The 22,822-nt window shown below is 36.6% G+C and overlaps 1 protein-coding gene across 1 annotated transcript in view; it reads right to left on the bottom strand.

The window, feature by feature from the left end:
* Positions 1-3,302: 3,302 nt before the first annotated feature.
* The window catches only part of HCRTR2 (hypocretin receptor 2), a 99,018-nt gene continuing 79,498 nt past the window's right edge, over positions 3,303-22,822 (bottom strand). The window contains 4 exon segments of the mRNA XM_026507202.2: positions 3,303-3,449; positions 3,451-3,533; positions 5,665-5,786; positions 8,488-8,708. Coding sequence (XP_026362987.1) covers positions 3,303-3,449; positions 3,451-3,533; positions 5,665-5,786; positions 8,488-8,708 — 573 coding nt within the window.

Genomic DNA, 22,822 nt, shown 5'->3' with positions numbered 1-22,822 from the left:
GCATATTTGGGTGTTTGTCATCCTGATATTTCAGGTTTATGTATACTCAGACCACATTTGACAAGCATATTTACCTCTATCTTTAGTAAAACAATGCACACTGGGAGTGAAATTCGGTGTCACTATGCCTAACACTTTGCAATTAACTCATCAATGATTTGTAACAGTTACTTGATATGCAGGAAACACTCCAAGCCTTGGAACATTGAAGTCATTTTCCTCCGAAATTGGGAGTCATCTTTTGCCAGGAATGAATGAATTCGAGTATCAAAGTGTTCACGGGTTTGGAGAAATTCAGAAATAATGAAGTTCAAATGGATTCTCTATTCGATAAAATGATCTCATCCTTATTGATAACAAAACTTCAGGACTACTAGTGACATTTTACATTAAATCTTTGACATATAGCAAAACAGTTGCATATTCTATGTGGAGCATAAAACAGCTGCAACACATTCTTTTCATAAGAAGTCTCTCGTTTGTGTTACTAGCACATAATAAGGTGAGTAGTTGACCCTTTGTTCCGTAAGACAGGCAGGTTTTTGGAAACAACTCTTTCTTTACCACTTGCCCTAGGAAGGTAACCACAGTCCATGCAGACGTCTTAGAAGGGTTCCAGAATCAACCTGTTGAAAGCAATGCATACAGTCTGCTAGTCCATTGCCACAGTTTCTTGTAGGTACTGGTGTTTGTTTTCCTTCCCGGCAATGATCATTCTCAGAAACTGTCTAATTCCACAAGACTTAGCCTTCAGTGAGTTTAAGTAAAATTGGAGATGTAAAAGTTTTAGTTAGAAGCTCAAGTCATCCAGGTATCCGTAAAGTACACAAGTGCTTTAAAACCAGTCTTCTCTCACACTGCGCTGGTCATGCAGGGCAATTGGTTCATAAACCACCATCTCTTTGAATGAGATGACGCTGAGTGACATTCAACATTGGTACTCAGCCTCTTCTTTCAGACCTCCAATCAGGTTCACGGGAGTGATGGCGATGATCCCTGTTCTAGATACCCGTGCAGAATTCTTAATTTTCCATGGGCTAATTAGCAGGTGTCAGATGGTATTATTTGGAGCAGGGGTTCTCAAATTTTCAGGCGCTTCAGGATAACCTGGAGGGTTTGTTAACACACAGAGTCCTGGGTGCCACCCCCAAAGTTTCTGATTCACCAGATCTGAGAAAGTGTGGAAATTTGCATGTCTAATAAGTTCTTAGGTGAGGCTGATGTTGACGGTTCAGAAACCACATTTTGAGAATCACTGATTTAGAGAAAGGCATCTTGACTTCTGAGTCTGTCCTTAACAGGCAATCATACAATGGCTGCCTCTCTGAATCTCTTTCTCTCTCCCTCTCTCAATCTCTCTCCTTCTTAAATGATAAAGAACTAGATACATTACAGTCTGTATAATTTAGTTCTTATTCTGAGATACTACTTAGGCATTAAGGCATATTATCAATATTACTTGAAGGATCCTCAAGCTATTTAAAATGCTAGCTCCCATCACAATCTGAATATTACAACACTCCTTTCATGCAGCATAAACAAGAACGTTCTCAAATGTACAAAGGGAAGGGAGGAGAGAGTTATAACACTTGGCTTTTGTTGTTACCTTTCTGATAATTAGCAATATCATTTCAATAAACCTTGTCTCTGAGGGTAGTTTTTGCTTTGAGCAGGAAAAAGCACAAGGTAGCCCCCCATTTTAAAATAGGAAACAACTTGTGGACAATTTGCTTGTGTTTTCTTTTGGAAAGCGATGAGTTGGAAAATAGCAAGAAATGAATAAGATAATTTTATCGTCTATAAAAATCTTTCTTAAATATTATTCTCTGCGTCTTTTGTTTCAATAAAAATAAGAATATCTGCTTCTGTAATATGAGAAGAAGAGCAACTTCCACGAACATCTCTTTTACTTTAATTCAATTTTCAAGTGAATATTTGAATGAGAAGCATTTTGCAGAGGGACAAGTTTGAAAGATTCAGTGCTTTGGATCATCACAGATCTCACATTTGTACAAAGTACGCCACGTCGCTACTCCTTCGTGTATGAGTTAGGAGCCTTTGCTTCCCTCCTAACCACCTGCAGGCTTACGTGGAATTTGCTGACATGAACCATGTCACTGTAATGAATCAGAAGCAAAACAGTACAACTTTACTGTTCGTGTCCCATGTTAGTTGCTTCACTGCTCCACCTGCGTTTGAATCTGTCCCCCAGAGCGGTTTGCTGTCCTGTAATCCCTATCGACAGGTTTCCCTAGATCACCTAGGGCTCTTTTGAAGGCACGTGTACACTCGCCCCTACCTCGTTCTTCAGCACCGAACGCAGTGGGTGCTCGTATTTGATAAATGTTTATGAAATTTAAATAAATGCCAGTATTTACCATCACATCTCCACGGCAGTAGTAACTGTCCCATAGGGGACCCAGCTGTGACCTAGTAGTCCAGGACTCCGTTTCTTTGTGAATCACATTCTTAATTTAATCTAGCAACACCAGCTACATCATTTTTATTGGTTAGATGAATCCTATCTTATTCTCAAATGTTGAAGTCTTTTCTTAGAGATAGAAATAGTTATGTATTTGTAGTTACTCCAAAATTGTTATTTTAATACAGTCTTACTGGCCATATGTTGAGATAAGAAATGTGAGCAATGGTAAGGTTACAAACCTGAGAAAAAATTGTGTAAATGGGTGATAAAATGAATGGAAAATAAAGTTTAATAGTATATAGTTTTAAATAGTTTTGAAAGATAGCTTTTGAGTTATCTAATATGCTATTTTGTATGTAAATATTCTCTCAGATGTCACATCATAATGACAGTCTGTGATTTTTAAAACTATGAAGTCAGCTAACATGTCTGTTGCTAATTCAAAGTTCGTAATTGCTACTTCTTTTAGTAGACAAAAGAAAATCATTTTTTCTTATAACTCTTGGTAATTTTTTGCAACCAATCTGAAGGTAAGAGAGTAAAATAACAATTAGAAATAAAAATCTTCGAACATTTAATTGACACAAATCATAATACATGAAGCTAAAAGTGAAATAGCCTAAAATAAATTCAGTTGAAAGTCAAACTTCTAACATGTTTAAATCGAAAGTTGAGAAATTATTTTAAACTGAATTTTTTTTTAATTTCTAAAGAGCAATAGAGACAGACAGAAAGAAAGAAAGGAAGGAGGAAAAAGAAAAAAGGTCCACAAAGTAATTTTAGCTTCAGATCATTAGGATAATAGAGTTTGTGTGTACAGAGATTCTTAAAAAAAGAATAGTTTGACTCAGATATCCCTGTCATATGAATGAATATTCTACCAGCTTTGAAGTGGCCCTGCTCCATTGGCTGCCGGGAGTGTGCTTATGCTGGTGAGCACGACTTGCTCTGAGAGTTTTGAGATGTTGTCGAAGTTGCTGATTTGGGTGGTCAGGGACTTCCGGCTCTCTGTGCTCGTTCGGCCCCCGGCTCAGCCGGTCCTCCTGGCGATGGTGAACTCCAAGGCAACAGCAAGAAAATGCAGCTTTAAATTCCTCTCGAAACTTTCCTGGCAAACCAGGGAGAGTGGAAGGAAAAAGAATTACACATAAATATGGCTCAACAAATCATGAATAGGGTATAACCCAGTTGCTCCCTTGAGCCGAACTAACAGAGAGGTGCAACATTTTGCAAAAAGGGGGAAATAGGAGGAGGAAATTGGGTTACTGGAAGCTTGGTAGACTCTTGAAACAATAGGTATTTCTACAAAATAACATAACTGCTTTTCATGTGTGATGTTTGGAGTTTGTTTCATTCCTTCAGAGTCTAACCTTTATTTGTGATTGCGGGTTATTATAGATAGCTGTAATGAAAGTGGTCATCAGGATGTCCAGAGATGTTTAATAATTTCAAAAATGATGAAACCTGTGTGGTATATAGCCATGACTATGTATATGTGACCAGAAATTACCCCTGCACTGGACTCTGAAGAAACTGGTCTACGGGCACACTCAGTTCAACAAAGAATCTAGAAAAAAACACCTTTAATATAGAGAGAAAATTTCTAAAGTTTCATAATCTGCATGAGGCAGAACAAAAAATGGAAGGAAAAATTACCCACTTTAGAAGTTATTTCTTGTCTTTAAGTCACTGACATGAAATTGGAGAAGTATGAAAATGAAACAGTCACCTTTTTAAGGATAAATGAACAGTATTGGGAATCATCATTTCTCTCCTCTGAGCCTCCATTGCCAAACCGGGTGATTGAGTCATCACGTGAGAAGCAAATGTTCAAGGGACTCGGACAATCGCAGGCACATCCCAAGTCCCCACGGGTTATCAGCCACCTTCCCTGCCTCACTCCACCCCAAAACAGCACTTTGACTTGGTTCTGCGGGCTTGACTTCCAACACTTCCCCCTATAACCATCCAGTAGTCTTGTTCTACTTAGTGCGAGGCTCAGAGCTTTAGTCACCTCTAACCCCAAGGCAATAGCTTCTTCATTGCTTTCCAAGCCACATCTCCACACGGTCCTTTGACCCCTCAAACACAGCACATGAACAGTGAGTGGTATCTGGTTAGCTCAGATCTAATACCATCTTTATTCTGGAGACGGGTTAGATGTGTCAGGGGAAGGCAAGAAAAGGGGCAACTCAATACAAAGCAAACTCCACATATAACAACCACCTGAGTCTCTGAAAGGTGAAATAAAGCAGAAATCAATCTATTATCTATCTATCTATCTATCTATCTATCTATCTATCTATCATGTGCCATGATTGAGGAAAAGAAACAATGAAAGTTGTTTAAAAAAAATGTAATTGGTCAATTGTCTTTTTTTTTTTTAATAACCCATACCACCTACAAGGCCAGAGATGAAGTCAGAAAATATACATACTTCATCAAGTATAAAAAAGGAATTGCTTATTCTTCCATATAGAATTATCATATATTTGGAGAGAGCAATGAAACAAAAATAGCCAACTGGTTAGACTAGAAGACAGTGTAAAGATGTAGCTAATTAAAACACAATCCTACAGCTCGGTCAGGCAAAATGTTGGTGAATAAAACAACTAGTTAAATGATTTTTACAATTACATTGGTTCCATAAACCGAGACGGATAAAATCACTTACAGATGTGTGTGTCTGCGTGTGTCATTTAGCTTGTGTGTTGTTTAGAAGTAGTATCATTTTTTTTGTGGTCAGTGAGAAATCTTGAGATAACCCCAAGAGATGTTACTCCCAAGGGAAATGTAAATACAGAAAAATACCCAAAAGTGGAAGGGTTCCAATTCAGTCTCAATGAGGTAATCTCAGTGTTGGCAAAGGAAACGATATAGCAAGTCTGTTTTATTTTCAGATAAAATTATTTTACATGTTGGTAAAGCATAAGTTTAATGTATGACCAGCAGGATTCTGTGTTCTTCAGTTCTCACAATTTTCACTTTCCTCCTACTCAACATTTTGTTTAAATTTTATGGGAAAATGACTTACATGATTTTCTCTGATGAGTTAGGTAACACGCTCCCTCTCATAAGGTAAAAACCTCAAGACAAATTAGATCCGGGGGAAAAACACCTCACTGTATAGCAATTAAGCTCTTCACACATTTCAAGAGTGTTCAAAGCCTTCTGGTCATTGACCCCCTCGCCCTTAGTTAGGATTGTGGCTTCCATGCAAGGAACAGTTGAAAACTCACCACTGAGAAAATTATAAATAATTGGGTTCGCAGCACTATTGGCATATACAAGCCAGTGTGAAAATGTAAACCAGGCATATACAGTCTCTCTGTCTTCTGTGTGGGTAAACATCCCAAATACTCTGTAGGAAAAACAAAACAAAACAAACAACAATCACGGGAAATCCAGTGTGATTTTGACAAGTACCTTTCAAATAATGAAATTCATGGGTGGACACAGCCCTTGATGGAAGCTGCGCTGTCCTCCCCAGCAGTGGGCGCTGGTTTACGGCACGGTATTGGGTTTAGAAAAACGTCAGTACCTAAACAAAAATCTCCTAGCACAATTAGCTAATCAAAGGCCAAGTCAAGCCAGAGAAGGATCCTTCTCTCCTGTAAACAACAAATGCAATACTACTTCTGGTGAGGAAGAGCACAGAAGTCGAATATATATCCAGGCCCCTTCTTTCGTTTTGTTTCTCAATACACTTGAACCATGTTTGTTACTATTTCATTTTGTGTGTCATTTAAAAAGCACTCCTAAGTTTCAGTCTTTGAGTCCTTCCTCCTACCTGCCTTTGTGCGTTGATCAAAGTATCACATTTTTTCAACCACAATCTTCCCAGCCTTGTTGAAATTTGCCTTCTGGGACTTCATTACAGTCAGAGAGAAACTCCTTTTCAGGAGGCAAAATTCTGGTAACTTCTTAAAATTCATGAGTTTTAGTATATTTATTTATTATTTTAAACTCTGAAAAATATTTCATTATTTTATCCTTACGCATCATTTTTAAGATTTGCTCCATACTCAGAAATATCCCCTCTATCATATTCTATCTGCTGACCAATAACAGGTAGCTTGTAACTACCCAATAAATTGTACAGGCTGAAGATTTAATCCATTTCCTGCCAGAGGGTCGTAATTTGATTACACACAATGGTACCCATCATAGAAATGCATTTCTGGAGTAAAGTGACGCTCCGTGGAGCCCTGGAGTTTTGCAAAAATACAATATGGAGTGAAATAACATGAACAAATGGAATTAAAGGTATGTTATGACCCTCTAGCATAATACATCTTTGAGATCCTAGACAAACCAGAACTGCTTTAAAGAAGCTGGTTTTGACTAGTCGGGCAAAAGACTGTTTTAAGGAAAAGAGTTCAGGAATGTACTGGTAAAAGAAAGAAAAGAGACGCAGAACCTACAAGGGCAAACAAAGAGATAAGCATTTGAAGCAGATGAGTGTGGTGAAAAGAAAGACAACTTCCAAGGCCATTTAAAGTTTTTCTCAAGTTTTGTGGAAGAGAGCAGACTGCTCAAAAATTGAAAATATTTTAACATAGGCTTTCTTCTTAGCCGTTTATTTTCCTTGGAAAGGGAGGTCTTTAAGTTAGAAAAAGAAGAACATTATTATGGACAAGTAGATATTTGGAGCTAGCTAAAGGGCAGGTCCAAGTGCCGAGATGCAAGGAATCCCAACGAGCAGTCCAGAGATCAGTAAATCTGACTTTTGTTGGATTTAGACAGAGTACCATAAAAGTATAAAAAGTTAGAAAAAAATAGGAGAAACATCATTCAGTATCATAGCATGTTTTTATAAGGTTCTTAAGAGTAGAAAACAGCATCTAGCCAAAGATCAGAGTAAACTTGTATGGGATTTCTGCAGTCAAGAAAAAGAAGACCAAAATTAGGAAGAGCTTTGGAGGGCAAAATAGCTTTCAGTGTCTTGTGAGCCAGGATGTATCTCAAGGCCCCACGCTGCTGAAAATCTTAGGCCTTTAAGGCTGTGTCTGTATTGAATAATATTACTAAACAAAAGTTCATTTTCCACTGAAAGAGTTATTAAGCAATCAAAACCAAGGGCCAAGAAGAATGAGAAATCTTTGCAGCTGGTTCTACCACCTTCAGTGTGTGACCCCAGCCAAAGCTGCCGCTCTCCAGAGTCTCCAGCTGGGAGGAATATGATACTGACTCTGAATCAGGGGAAAGTGAGAGGAGCAATCGTAGTTGAAGTTCGAAGCCTATTACAAACAAAATTACTATTACCTTGGGGCCAGTCTGTTTGCAACAGTTATGATAATTCCCAATAAAGCTGGCCGGCTGTGAAGTTCATGTGAACGCAGCCCCTGCCTTGGCTGTTCCTGTTGGTCCATTGTTTTAACGTCACAGTGTATCTGCACCCTAACAAATAACACACTTTCTCTCACTGAAAAGTTTTGTGCTAGTTTTTATTAATAGTCACCCTGAGCTCTTGATTCAGTGACTTGAGGAAATGGCTTTTTTTTTTTCTCTTTCTAACCATTCAAAACACAGTATGAGCCCTGATTCCATTTTTTGTGTGTGTGCTCAGAAATGAGTTTTAAGTATAATTAGAATGTTAAGGAAACATCCCTATCTCTTCTTATCTTTGAGATAGAATTCTGTCATAATTCCCTATGAGAACAAAGTTTCGGAAAACCCATTTGTTCCCATCAAAAAAAACCCTCCAAACTGTAAATGAGGTTTTTCTGTTTGTTTTTGTATTTGTTTTGGTTTGTTTGGGGGGTTTTTTTGCATTAGAACTTTTTCCGGCATCTAAGGCTCAGCAATTAGCTTGAAGAGGCCAGGGGAACATCTGCTTTATGCCTGCCATTCAACAGAGAATTTCCATGGACAAGAGCATGTAGTCTGAGCACTCTAAAAGGCTATCCGACTTACCTGTTAGGAACAACACACTGGCCTGACAAACTAGGCAAAGGGCTTAGATTTTTCTCTGGCTTAAGAAGGAAAAAAAAAAAAAAAGTTCTTCACTAAGAACTAGGAAATGACAGTCACTTTATTTTCAAATAATAGATGAACTTTACCTCTTAAGCACGTTGAGGATGCTAATTGGTAGATAGCAAATTGCAAACACCAAAAGCACAACCATTAGCATCCGGGCTGTTTTCCGTCTGGCTCGGATCTGCTTTATTTCAGCGGCCACAGCACTAATCCTGGACTTGGTCTGCTGTCCTGGCCCTCGAGGCTGTGAAGCAGGCTGCAGGGGCTTCCATTTTCTCTGAACTACAGATGATGTTCCAGGGATCTAAAAGGAGCAGAGACTCTTTATTGCCACCTGACTCAGGGAAGTTCCACTTTGGAGAAGTAGCTAGAAGGTACAAGAAAGAGAGTGTTCTGGACGCCTGTGGTCTGGGGAGGCTTGAGAGCTTGTTTCCCCAGAATGTTTGCTGAGTTATGTTCATAAGTAATACAGTTGAGTACTGAATAGGAGTTTGGGTGGAAGAGAAGTTGAAACATCCCATTTTTGTCAAGGTCTAAAGAGAGCTACAAATGGAAAAGCTATTTCTTTATAGACAGAGAAGTTGTACATCCAGACAATGGAATATTATTCAGTGCCGAAAAGAAATGAGATACAAAGCCATGAAAAATGGGAGGAAACTTGAATGCCTATTACTAAGTAAAAGAAGCCAACCTGAAAAGGGTACATACCATAAAGGCTACAACTATACGACATTTTAGAAAAGGTAAAATCAGAGAGACAGTAAAAAGATTAGGCTGCCAAATCTAATTTGCCAAAACAGCCAAAAGGTTACCGTGGGGTGGTGAGGGGTGTATTGGGGGGCTAATGGGCAGAGCACAGAGGATTCTTGGGGCAGTAAAGTACTCTGTATGATACCATGATGGCTACATGTCATTATACATTATATGATGTATTTGGATACATTATTCAAACCCATAGAATGTACAACATTAAGAGTGAACGCTTAGGTAAACTATGGACTTTGGATGATTCTACATCAGTGTAAATTCATCAGACGTAACAAATGTATCACTTTGGTGAGGGATACAGATACCAGGGAGGCACTTCATTAGTGGCGGTAGGGGGCATTTGGGAAACCTCTCTGTATCTTCCACTCAACTTTGCCGTGAACTTAAAACTGCTCTTAAAAACAAAACAAGCAAACTAACCACAAAAGCCAGCTCTTAATTAAGAGGAGAGAGAAAGAAAAACTGGCAAAGAAGAGCGGTAAAAGGACAACAACCATATTCTCTGATTAGGAATTCTGGTTCAGCTCAGATACCTCAGTTTAAAGAGGGGGAAATGAACAGGTAATCGCCGAAGTAACCTGGAAGGATTTTTTTCATGCATCAATACTGCCATCTGCTGCCAGATGGACAGATAGGACTTGACTACCTAGTGCTTTTTATTAGATGCTGTTTCTCAGCTTTGGTCAATGGAAACTTTGAGTGAAGAGAATACAAAAATAAATAAAATATTCTCTGCTGCTTACTATTTATTGTTATGAAATTGCTTGAAACCCATTTTGTGTTCCAGTCTGGCCCTTTAAAACGCATACAAACAGGGGCCCCTGGTGTGGATCTGACCATTAAGCCTCAGCATTCAGCTCAGGTCCTGATCTCTGAGTCTTGGGATCGAGGCCCCCCTACACCCTTAGGTTCCCTACTCAGTGGTGAGTCTGCTTCTCCCTCTGCCCCTCCCCCCACTCATGCTCACACTCTCTCACTCTTTCTCTCTCTCTCAAATAAATAAAATCTTTAAAACAAATTTAAAAAAACCATATGAACACAGTGAAAATCCCTTGTGGTCTTACATTAACATTTCAAATAGCTGGAATTTGTAACAACAGTTCTACAACTTGTACTTTTCCATTTCTTTTCAAAGTTATTTGATAATAGCAGGGAGTTCTTCCAAGTGTAATATTTTCTTAATTATAAGCTCATGAAGATTGATAGAGTTTAGTGAGCAAAACAATAAAATTCAGCACACATAATTTTTTAAGAGGAAAATGTGCCAACAAGCACACCATAGCCCTGTGTTGGTTCTAAGCCTCCATGGTCTTCTTTGTTCTGTTAAGATTATTCAATTGTTGCTCTTATCTCTGTGCTGCTCGCCAGGACAGCGCCATAGTTTCCTGTGCTCTCTCAGAATGCACATTGGATAGCCTCTGTTGCTTTATACATCACAAGATCCAGGTGTGTTAGATAATCTTTACAAGTAGAATTTTACTTTGATTTCTGCACAAATTAATATGGAGCTTCTTTTAACCATAATTACTCTCTCTCAAAAAGAAACAAATGAGTTAATGAAAACCTGCCCTTACATAGAAAAACATTTGATAAATTATCTCTCTTCTGGCTCTATATGTTCTGTTATGTAGACTGACCTTTTCACATAGTGGTGGTCCTATAAATTTTCTTATCTATATTACTGGTTGGGGGCGGGGAGGGCACTGAGAATCCCTCCTCTGTGAGTCTCTTTTTAAATAGTCATTTTTAAAATAATTGAGAAGCCGCAATGGGTGTTGGAAAGTTCCAGAAAAACTGTAGCCTGAGTGGCCCTATAAATGCCTGCTAAATGATCTTGAACTGTTTTCTAAATGATCTTTGAGAGATCATTTAAACTTTAGCAATTCTATTATTGAGCGCTCCCCTGAAGGAAAGAAACAATATCCTGCCTCTGATAACTTCTTCAACCCTCAGAAACAGAGTTCTCTAAAGAGAAACCGCCACAGGGAGCATGCAATCAGAATTAAAAACAAAGAAACATAACCAGTGATAATGTCCTCTTTCAGATGATGATCTAAATAAGGATGGGAGATGTTTAATCTGAATTCATCTTGAGGAGACCTACAAATGTCCCCATCAATAAGTTGTACATGTCTAGAGAAGGTCAGCGTCATGATAATAGAAATCACTGAGTAACTGAGCACCAGGAATTCTGCATAATCTTGAGTAATTATTAATGCGTTCCTAAAAGGAGATTATTATAAATCCTATTTATAGATGATCGAGCAGACGTTGAGAAAGGTTAAATAAGATATCCATGTCTACTTCTAACAAGTCAGAATTGGCACTAAGGTCTGTCTGACTGCAAAACTCATCTTTTCCCATTCTGATATAAGGTTTCCATTTATAAACTTCAACAAAATGTGTTATGGAAGACGGTAAATTTTTAAATACGTGCCTAGTTACATGAACTAATAATCATACAAAAGGGCATTGAGAAATCCAGCCTGAGAGGCTGTCCATGTAGGAAGGTCTTCCCCTGCCATCTCAGGAAGACTCCACAATCCAACTGTGTAAAGCGTGTGCACGCGCGCGCGCACACACACACACTCCACTTTTATTCCACTATTGTAAATAAACTTTAAAATCATCTATGATATGAAAATACATCTTGGAAGAGGTATTGCCACAATTTATGAATTGGAAATATCATGTAAATGATGGACCTTGAAACCTGCCCTTTCTTAAGCTCTATTTGTGACTAGGATTAACTTATAAGAAAAGGGAAACATGCTGCATACATTAAAAGAAGAAAAGAAGATATTATGAATAATGAATAAATTTGCAAGCTTAAGTGAGATGGATAAATACCTTGAAAAACAAAGATTACCAAAACTGACACTAAAGATTACCAAAATTGGCACTATGATTCCAAATCTTGCAATACAGAAACTCCAGGTCCAGATAGGTTCACTGATGAACTCAATCAAATGGTAAAAAATAAATACTATTGATCTTATGCAGACTCTTTCTGAAATTCAAAGAAACAATACTTTTCGACTAACTTTATAACCCTATAGATATCCTAACAACGACAGGACAACAAAACAGTTGACTGAATATCTCTCATGAATAGAGATGAAAAATTCCTTAAAATATATTATCAAATCATATTTAGCAATATACAAGAAGGATAATAAAATTCACTCAACAAATCAATTAGATTTATTCAATCAATGCAGTGTTGATTTAACATTCAAAAATTAATCAATGCAATTTATCATACTAACGGAATAAGAGACAAAAATATGACCATCTCAATAAAGGAAAAGCATTGGAAAAATTCAACACCTTTTCATGAAAAAAATTTCAGTAAACTAGTAAACTAGTAATACGAGGAAACTTTATCTACCTGGTAAAGGACATCTATAAAAAAGTCTTCAGCTATCATCCTACCTAACAGGAAAAGATGAACACTTTCCTTTAAGACTGAGAACAAAACAATGAAGTCTTTTCTCAGTGCCTACTGGAGGTCCTAGCCAGTACAAGAAGAAAAGAAAAATAGAAGATATATAGATTGATTTTATTGAGGAGACATTATTGCTTACAAAGTAAATCCTAAGGATTTCCAAAACTCTACTAGAGCTAATACCAGAATTTAGCAATATGCAGGACCCCAAGTCAATAAACAATCCATTGTATAAAATGATTTACAGCGTATATTTCATGATTCAGATGACCAAAATATATTTCCCAGATATATCTGGTCTTCATCTACAGTTCCTGAAAATGCTTCAGAGCTGTAAAAAGTGAAATGGGTGTCTTGTTAATGAAGGTAACTTAAGGTCAGGAACTAGTTGCCAGGAGGAACAACCATTAAAGGATGGTCACTTTCAGTCCCACCCCCTGACCTCTGCGAAGGAGAGAGGGGCTGGAGTTGAATCAGCCAAAGACCAATGACTTAGTCAATCATGATGACCTAATGAAGCCTCTATAAAAACCCTAAAGGACAATGGGTTTCAGAGAGCCTCCAAGTTGGTGAACACACGGAGATGTGTGGTATATGGCATACCTGGAAAGGACACGGAAGCTCCCTGCCTGGTGTATCTCTTTATCTGGCTATTGAATCATAACCTTTAACACATCCTTTAATAAACTCATATCATCGGATTTTGAGATTCACAGTAAAGTCATAGATATAATGTATATGTATGTATATGGGACTGTGTGTATCTTGGAAAAAAGAAGAGGACAAGTCTGATAAGTACAATTTGGGAAATCACCTCATTGAAAAAAAATGCTTGGAAAATACATCACCTAAAAAAATTCTGTGCAGTTATGAAGGAACTTGGTAAAAAGTCACTTAGTAGCCAGGGAAGGGAGTATAAATATTCAAAGCAAAGAGAAGCAGAAAGACAGATAGGAGGGCTATGGAAAGATAGTATGTAAACAGTAAAACCATGAACAACATTATTCAGTGCTGGCAAATGATCAAGCAAGAAATCCTTACGGGAACATTTTTTGGAAATCATTGATGACTTCAAGTGGGAGCTGTTTCAGTGTAGAGATAGGATTTGAATAAGATAAAGTGGGCTGAGAAATCAGTGAGGGTGGGAGGTGGTGAGAAAAGGAGCCAACAAATGGAAATGCCATGAATTTTAGCTAAGAGGAGGAGAAAGAGCAGAGTTAAGTTAGTAATTGGAAGAGTCTGAGAGTTAGGATGATGTTTTTTCTTAGTAGTTAAAAATGCCTGCTCCAGGAGGACAGATCTTCTTTATCTTCCTTCTATTCTTTAGCTCATTACCCATTTTATCATAATAGAGTACAATTGGTACTTGGTAGGTGCTATCTCATATGAAACAATAATCTCTACCTTTCTCTCTCTGTCTGGCAGGAACAATGGGACTTTTTCTTACTCCTTATACTACCATTTGGGAATGATTGGGCTCCAAGACCCAGTGACTTTTTTTTTTTTCCCATTTAACTCTATGACTTCTTGACTTTTTTTTTTTTTTTCAAACCCTGGCAAGACCTTTTAGAATTTAGATGAGCATGCCAAGTCCACATGATGAGGATCGTAACTGTTTTAACTGTCTCATCTCTTGACTTCATTCTCACAATAGAAAGCTCTACTTTCAGGGTCTATAGACAACCCTATGGACTACAACGGCTGTCCATGATCCTTTCACCCAACTCCCAAACTCAACGCTCTTGTCCTTTGTCCATCCCCAGATGTGCTGTCTCTCAACATTACTCTGTCACACAATTAGCTCTTCTTTGTAGAAACTGGTTTCCCCTTTCTTTCTTGGAATTCAACAAATGGTTTTTACTAAGTCCTCGCCTGCTTCTGTATTTCTATGGACCTTAAAATCTTTAGTCACAAACAACCTTCGGATAGTTCCCATTAGATATTGTCATTGCATCAACATGTCAAATTATGTTTCAACTTTTTTCCTTCCCCCAAGTTTGAGCAGAAGAATTTCCTAAAAGAATTGTCTCCATCTTTAATTTTTTTCTTATTTTAAAAAACCCACCATTTTTGTTCTCCTTTTTAAAAAACTGATTTATTGAGATGAATTTATATGCCATAAATTCACCTTTTAAGAGATACAGTTAAGTAGGATTTAGTACATTCACAAAGTTGTGCAATTATCACTCCATCACTAATTCCAGAATATTTTCATCACCTGAAATGAAACTCCAAACCTTTTGTCAATCAGTTCCCATCACCCCATCCTACTACCTCCTGTAACTACAAATCTTTCTGGCCCTATAAATTTGCCTATTCTCTACATTTCATGTGAACACAATCATAAAATATGTGGTCTTTTGTGTCTGGCTGTTTTCACTTAATAATTTCAAGATTCATCCATGTTGTAGTATGTGTCAATATTTCATTACTTTTTATAGCTAAATAATATTCTATTGTATGCATATACCACACCCATTCATCCATCAATGGACATTTGGTTTATTTCCACTTTTTGACTACTATGTGTAATGCTGCTATGAACAATAATGTGTAAGTTTTTATGTGGACACATTTTTAGTTCTCCTGGGTATATACCTAAGGATTAAGCTGGTAGGTCACATGTTAATCCTTTAAGATTTTGAGGAATGGCCCAATCATTTCCCAAAGTACCTGCATTATTTTCTACTTTCACATTTTCCAATTTTCCAGCCATATAATGAGAGTACTAATTTCTCCACATTCTCACTAATAATTATGTTTTTAAAAAAAAGTTAGTTTAGCCATCCTATGGAGTATGAAAAGTATCTCACTGAGGTTTGATTTCCATTTCCTAATAATTACATCTTTGTATGTGTGTGTTGGCCATCTGTATATCTTCTTTGGAGAAATGTTTATTCAAATCTTTGCTTACTTTTAATGGGTTATTTTTTTATTGTTGAATCATAAGAGTTCCTTATATATCTTGGATATAAGCCTTTTATCTTATATGTGATTTGTAAATATTTTCTCTCGTTCTGTGAGTTGCCTTCTCACTTTCCTCATGGTATACTTTGAAGTGCAAATTTTTTATTTCAATAGCATCCAGTTTATCTATTTGTGAATTTTTTTGCTTGTGGTCTTGGTGTCATTTAAACCATTAGCCTAAACCAAGGTCATAATGATACCTGACCACAGATATATAGTGAACGTGTTTTCTTCTAAGAGTTTCATAGCACGGATGGCCTCTGATTTACAATGGTTTGACCTATGATTTTTTGAATTTATGATGGTACAAAAAGTAATATACCTTCAGTAGAAATTTTACTTTGAATTTTGATCTCTTCCTGGGCTTGTTATTGTGGTATGATACTCTCTCATGATTCTGGGCACTGGCAGTGAGCTGCGACTCCCCATCAGCCATGAACTCATGAAGGTAAGCAATTGATACATTTATAATCATTCTTTTTTTTACTTTCAGTACAGTACTTAATAGATTGCATAAGGTATTCAATACTTTATTATAAGGTAGGTTTTATGTTAGATCATTTTGCCCACACGTAGGCTAATTGTTCTGAGCACATTAAAGTAGTTTAGGCTAAGCTATGTTGTTCTATACAGGTTAGGTGTATTAAATGCATTTTAGACTTACTTTATTTTCAATTTATGATGGGTTTATTGGGGTGTAATGTCACTGTAAGTTGAAGAAGATCTGTATTAGTTCTTATATTTAAGTCTAAGATCTATTCTGAGTTAAATTTTATATTTGGTGTAAGGTGACATCCAATTCCATTCTTTTGAGTATATAGTGCTATCCCAGCCCCATTTGATGAAAAGACTATGATTTTTCCCCCATTGAATTGTGATGACAGTCTTCTCAAAAATCAATTAACCATAAATATAAGGGTTTATTTTCAAACTTTGAATTCTATTACATTGATCTATATGACTGTTTACAAATACTATACTATCTTGATTAATCTAGCTTTATAATAAGTTTTGACTTTGAGAAGTGAGCTTTCCAACTTTGTTCATCTTTTTGAAGATTATTTTGGCTATTCCTGGTCCCTTGCATTTCTATATTGATTTTAGTACTATTTGCCAATTTGTGCAAAAACAAACAAACAAATAAACAAGACAGCTGTGTTTTTGATGGGGATTGTGATGAATCCATAGATCAATTTGAGGAATTTTTCTGTCTTAACAGTATTAAGTCTTCCAATCCATGAACATGAAATGTCATTTCATTTATGTAGTCCTTCTTTAATTTTTAAATGATACTATGTAATTGTATATGCTATATCTTTCTTCTGTTAGACTTATTACTAAATGTTTTACTCTTTTTAGTGCTATTTTAAATGGAATTGTTTTGTTAATTCTATTTTTTGGATTGTTCTTTGCTAGTTTATAGAAATGAAATTAATTTTTGTCTATTGATCTATTATTTTTAAAACTGGCTGAACTTGTAATTTTTTTGCATGTGGATTCTTTAGGATTTTCTATATACAATATCATATAATCTACAAATAGAGTTTGTTTACTTCTTACTTTTCAATCTTGGTGCATTTTGTTATTATTCTTATTTCTTGAATAATTGACCTGGATAGAATCTAGTTCCATTCAATATTAAATAGAACTGATAAGATCAAACATCCCTATCTTGTTCCTGATCCTAGCAGGGGAATATTCAGTCTTTCATTATTAAATATGATGTCAGCTGTGGGATTTTTAGACCTTATTATCAAATTGAAGAAGTCTTTTTTATTCCTATTTGGTTAAGTGCTTTTATCTTGAAAGGGTGCTGTATTTTGTCAAATGTTTTTGCTGCATTTATTGAGATCATCACGTCATGTGGGTTTTGTCTTTTATCTGTTAATGTTGCATTACTCTGCTTGATTTTCATATGTTAAACCCACAATGCATTGCTGAGCTAAATCACACTTGGTCATCGTGTATAACCTTTTTTTACATATTGGGTTTGGTTTGCTAGTATTTTGTTGAGTATACTACTCTATTTTCATAAGTATATTAGTCTATAGTTTTCTGGTGATATCTTTGTCTAGTTTTAATAGTTGTGTAATTCTGGCCTTATGGAATGAGGTACGGAGTGTTCCCTCCTCTTCTATTTTTTCAGAATTTGTGAAGGTTTGGTGTTAATTATCCTTTAAACATTTGGTAGAATTCAACAGTGAAGCCACCTGGGCTTTTTCTGTGGGAAATTTCTTTATTACTAATTTAACCTCTTTACTTGTAATAGGTCTATTCAGATTCCCTAATTCTCCTTTAGACAGTTTCAGTATTTTGTGTCTTTCTATAAATTTGTCCATTTTATCTATGCTATCTACTTTGTTGGCATACAATTATTCATAGTATTCCCTTACTCTTTCTATTTCTGTAACATCTGTGGTGATGTCCCTCTTTTACTCCTGATTTTAGTGATCTGAATCTTTTCTCTTTTTTCTTGTAATTATCTCTTATCTTTTCAAAGAACCAATTTTCAGTTTCATTGACTTTAATCTATTGATTTTTCAAAAGAGAGTATATTGGGGGGGTGCAGAGAGAGAGGGAGCGAAGCAGACACCCCCTCCCCCCGCCACGGAGCTTGGAGCCTGAATTGGGTCTCAATCCCACAAACCTAAGACCATGACCTGAGCCAAAACTAAGAGTTAGTCCCTTAACCACCTGAGCTACTCAGGCACCCTGCCAAAATTTTATTTTTAAGTAATCCCGACACCCAATATGGGGCTCAAACTCACAACCCCAAGATCAAGAGTTGTGTGCTCCAGTGACTAAGCCAGCCAGGTGCCCTGACAGTCACAGTTTTGGTAAAGTTTCCTTTAATATTACTACAGCGACCTCAGCATTCTTTTGTTACTGTTTGCATAGTACATTTTTTCCGCACTATTTTACATTTAACCTATTTGTGTCTTTGAATATGAGATGTGTCTTTTGTAGATATCATAGAGTTGGATCCTTTTATGTTTGTTTGTTTGATGTATTCTTTCAAACTCTGGACTGTTTCATTCATTTGCATTTAATTATTGATTTAACTATTAATTTAATTATTAAAAAGGAATAATTTACATCTGTCACTTTGCTTTGTTTTTATATATACTATGTCTGTTTTCCTCTGTTGCTGCTTTATTTGGTGTTAAATAAGTATTTTCTAGTATATCATTTTAATATTCTTTTTTTTTCTTTCACTATAGTTTTTTGAGTCATTTTCTTAGTGGTTGCCCTGAGAGTTACAATTAACAACCTAAATAATATTTGGACTAATGACAATTTAATTTCAATAGTGTATAAAAATTTTGCTCCAAACTAGCTTCATTCCTGTCTCCCTCCTTTGTATTACATCTTTACATTACAAGTTGAATCTTTACAGTTTTATAATTATTGCTTTATGCTGTTATCTCTTAAGTCAAATAGGAGAAAAAAAGTATTACAAACAAAAATACATTTATACTCTCTTTCATGTTTACCCATGTAGTTACTTTTATTAGTGCTCTTTATTTCTCTGTGTGAACTTGAGTTATCACCTCTTGGTTCTGTCTCTGCAATTACAGTTTGCTATTCTCTCACACTAGACTGACATATCATCACCTAACATTAATTATTTTAAGTTTTCTTGGAAGAATGCTGAAGAATAAAGAACAGTAGAAAAGACTGTGAGAAAAATTGGGATAGGAAAAGGTTTTCAAAGTTATACTCCCTGGTAAGTTGAAATTTATTTCAGACTCAAGTATCAATTATGGTTCATCCCTAGTTCCTCCAACAGCACCAGATACATAGTGGGTGCTTACCGAATATTTTTGGAATGAGTTAACATGAGTTCACATGATGAGTGAAATTTAAATGTTGAATTATCTGAGGTCTAGAACTAGAAAGAACATTGATAGAGTCACATAAACTAAAATTAAGTGGCTCTTAAAAAGAGGACTTTTAGAGAAGAGTCTGTAGAATTTCCAGACTGACTGAATTCCCTCAGTCCCATTGTCAAAAAAGAATTTAAGTCATTGATGATAGCAAAGCACTGGTTCATTCTTTTAACAAAGTTGAAAGTTCTTGAGAAAGTCAGACAAGGTCACACACTTTGCTCACTAATAATTTCACACTTACAAATTCCAAAGTATGTAACAGATTCCATGCATCTGTAATTTTAAGCAAATAGGATAGGCCCTCCGTTTGATGGTTCACTTGATGTAGCCAATGGCACACATAAGGCTTTGGAACTCTGTTTATAGACATTAACAGTTGGAAATTGAGAGTTGCTCAAGCAGAATTCTACATAATCACCCATTTGGGGTTAATTTACTTTATTGTGGCTGCTAAAGTGAGCTCAGCTGAACTTGTCATTTTCCATTCCAATCTGTTTTGTAAATGTTTTTAGTTTCACAGCCCAAGCATTTTACTGCAAATCTTCTGGATCATATGGTTTGTGCTAACCAGAACAATTCATCAAAAGAATGTGGGTTATTTCTAAACCTGCAATACAATTTTGAACTTACTTTAGCGTTTGAGACATGAAGAACTGTAAGCTTAAATAATGGAGAAATAAACTGGCTGGAGTTCAGTAGTTATCTATTCAACATTTTTTGGAATACCTTCTTAGTGCAGGATACCATGTTAAGTGTTGGGGATTCAGTGATGAACAGATTTAGGTACCCCCAAAGAGTTTTAAAGTTATGTCAATCTGTACATAAATGAATAAACAAATAAAAGCATCTATTATATGTAGTACACACTTACTAGTAAAATATATGGAAGTAGGGAATGCTCATAACGCTGAACATTCCTGGTCAAAATCTCAATCTCAGTCTAACATATCTTTACTCCTACAGGCTCATTAAGTGCTTTTTCTCTTTCAAGAAATTTTTCAAATTCCAATTTTTCTATGAATAGCTCTTTGAGTAACTGGGAAATGGATTCCCCAATGGTCTCTTCTATTGAAACGTTCCCAAAACTTTCTCTTATTCTTCTACTCACTTTTTTCTTATAAAGTATTTATTGAGCAACTGAAATGTTCTAAGCATACACAAATTGGAGGGATACAAGATGAAGGCTAGAGTGTACTGTCTTCAGCTTTAGAGTAGAGCAGATAGACGAATACAAAAGGTCATTATAATATTATTGAAAAGTACTATGGGGGCACCTGGGTGGCTCAGTCGTTGAGTGGCTGCTTTCGGTTCAGGTCATGATCTCAGGGTGCTGGGATCAAGCCCCACGTCAGGCTCCCTGCTCAGCAGGGAGTCTGCTTCTCCCTCTGCCTTTGCTGCTCCCCCTGGTTCTGCTCTCTCACTCACGTTCTCTCTCTCAAATAAACTAATAAAATTTTTAAGAAAAAAAAAAAAGAAAAGTACTATGAAAATAGGGCACCTGAGTGGCTCAGTTGGGTAAGTGTCCAACTCTTGATTTCATCTCAGGTCATGATCTCAGGGTTATGAGATTGAGCCCCATGTCAGGCTCCACGCTTGGCATGGAGTCTGCTTGAGATTCTCTCTCTACGTTTCCCTCTGCTTTTCCCCCCTTTTGCACACACTCTCTCTCAATAAATACATAGAATCTTTAACAAAAAAGTACTATGAAAGAGACCTATTTAAGAAAGTAGTCACGTACATGGATTCAACACCTACTTGTTATTTTAGATCTATAAGCAGAATTAGTTGAAAGGAGAAATAATAGCATATATTAAAGTATTCTAATAGATGAGCACTTTCTCTGCTCTAGGCACTAATTCAGCAAATAAGTGTAATAATTCTGTAAGGTAGATGCTACATAATCCCACTTTAAAATAATGAAAGAGAGGCAGAGAAATTTAAGAAATTGACAAAATTCATGCATCTATTAAGTTTCAGAGTCAGGATTTAAACTCATGCAATCTGGACCTTGAGTCTGTGTTTTTGAGCTCTCTGTACTATGTCATTTCTAATTATTCACTCCTCAGCTCGTAAGAAGATTCCTATTGTCCTATGACTTGCAGTGTCTTTCTCTGAGAGAAGGATTCTTTCCTTCTCCATGGTCAAGCTTAACCACACAACTTGTTTTGGCCAAAGAAGTATGAAGAGACTTAACATATGCCAGTTCAAAGCAAAGATCCAAAAGACATTACGTATTTCTCCCCACTTCCTTGCCCTTTCTCTCAGTCATAGAATGAGCATGTCCCAGGAAGTGCTGTTCCTTTAGACTGAGTTCTGAAATAAGACAGTAAGTAGAGAACAGCTACAGCCCATCCTCACTACTGACATGGAACATGAGTGAGACACACGGCTGTTGCAAGCCACACACATTGGGGTTGGGTTTTTTTGTTTGTTTCTTTTAAAGATTTTAATTATTTATTTATTTATTTATTTGACAGAGATAGAGACAGCCAGCGACAGAGGGAACACAAGCAGGGGGAGTGGGAGAGGAAGAAGCAGGATCCCAGCAGAGCAGGGAGCCCAATGGGGGGCTCGATCCCAGGACCCTGGGATCACACCCTGGGCTGAAGGCAGACGCTTAATGACTGAGCCACCCAGGTGCCCCTGTTTTTGTTTTTGTTTTTGTTTTTTCAGCAGAATAACCTAGCAAAAACTGACTAGTATAATAATACTTACTAAGAAGTAGGTGTGATAGTAACAAACACCCTAAAATATGTGATACCGCGGCTCCGGGGATGGTGTTGAGGGAACTATCACTGGGACTGGGAAACAACTCACGTTCTACAGTGGCACACATTTGTTACCTTAGTTGAAAAGACTGGGGGTTAGAATGCTAATAAGTGTTGGTACTGGCTGCATTTTTAAGGTTATAAAAGAAATTGTTCCTTTGCAAAAATGGAAGAATAGAAAAACATTGGAATTATAAGATATACAAGGTTGCAAAATGCAACTATTGCCCGTATTCAACAAGCAAAAGATATCTTGAAAGTTGCTTTGACTAACAAAGGTTGAAGGAGACCCAAATTAAGACTCATCCTCAAACAAAGCCCAGGTAAGTCTGCGAATTCTTTTTAATGAATTAAGGTGGCCGGTAAATTCCTTCAGTTGGCTAAAATATGTCAGAACAAACAGACTAAGGGCATGGCTTTCCATGAGCCTGATAAGCTCTAAGTACTAGCAATAAGTTTAGAGAGAGAGCTACATCTCCAAGAAATGCGGCATTTTAAGATAATATTTATAAGGACAAGAGGATGAGCTATATTCTTTGTCTAAACTTTTATAAACCATTACATGTGTTCATTGGTG

The sequence above is a fragment of the Ursus arctos genome, unplaced genomic scaffold, assembly GCF_023065955.2.
Source record: "Ursus arctos isolate Adak ecotype North America unplaced genomic scaffold, UrsArc2.0 scaffold_29, whole genome shotgun sequence".
NCBI lineage: Eukaryota > Metazoa > Chordata > Mammalia > Carnivora > Ursidae > Ursus > Ursus arctos.
This window is presented reverse-complemented; position numbering and strand designations above follow the sequence as displayed.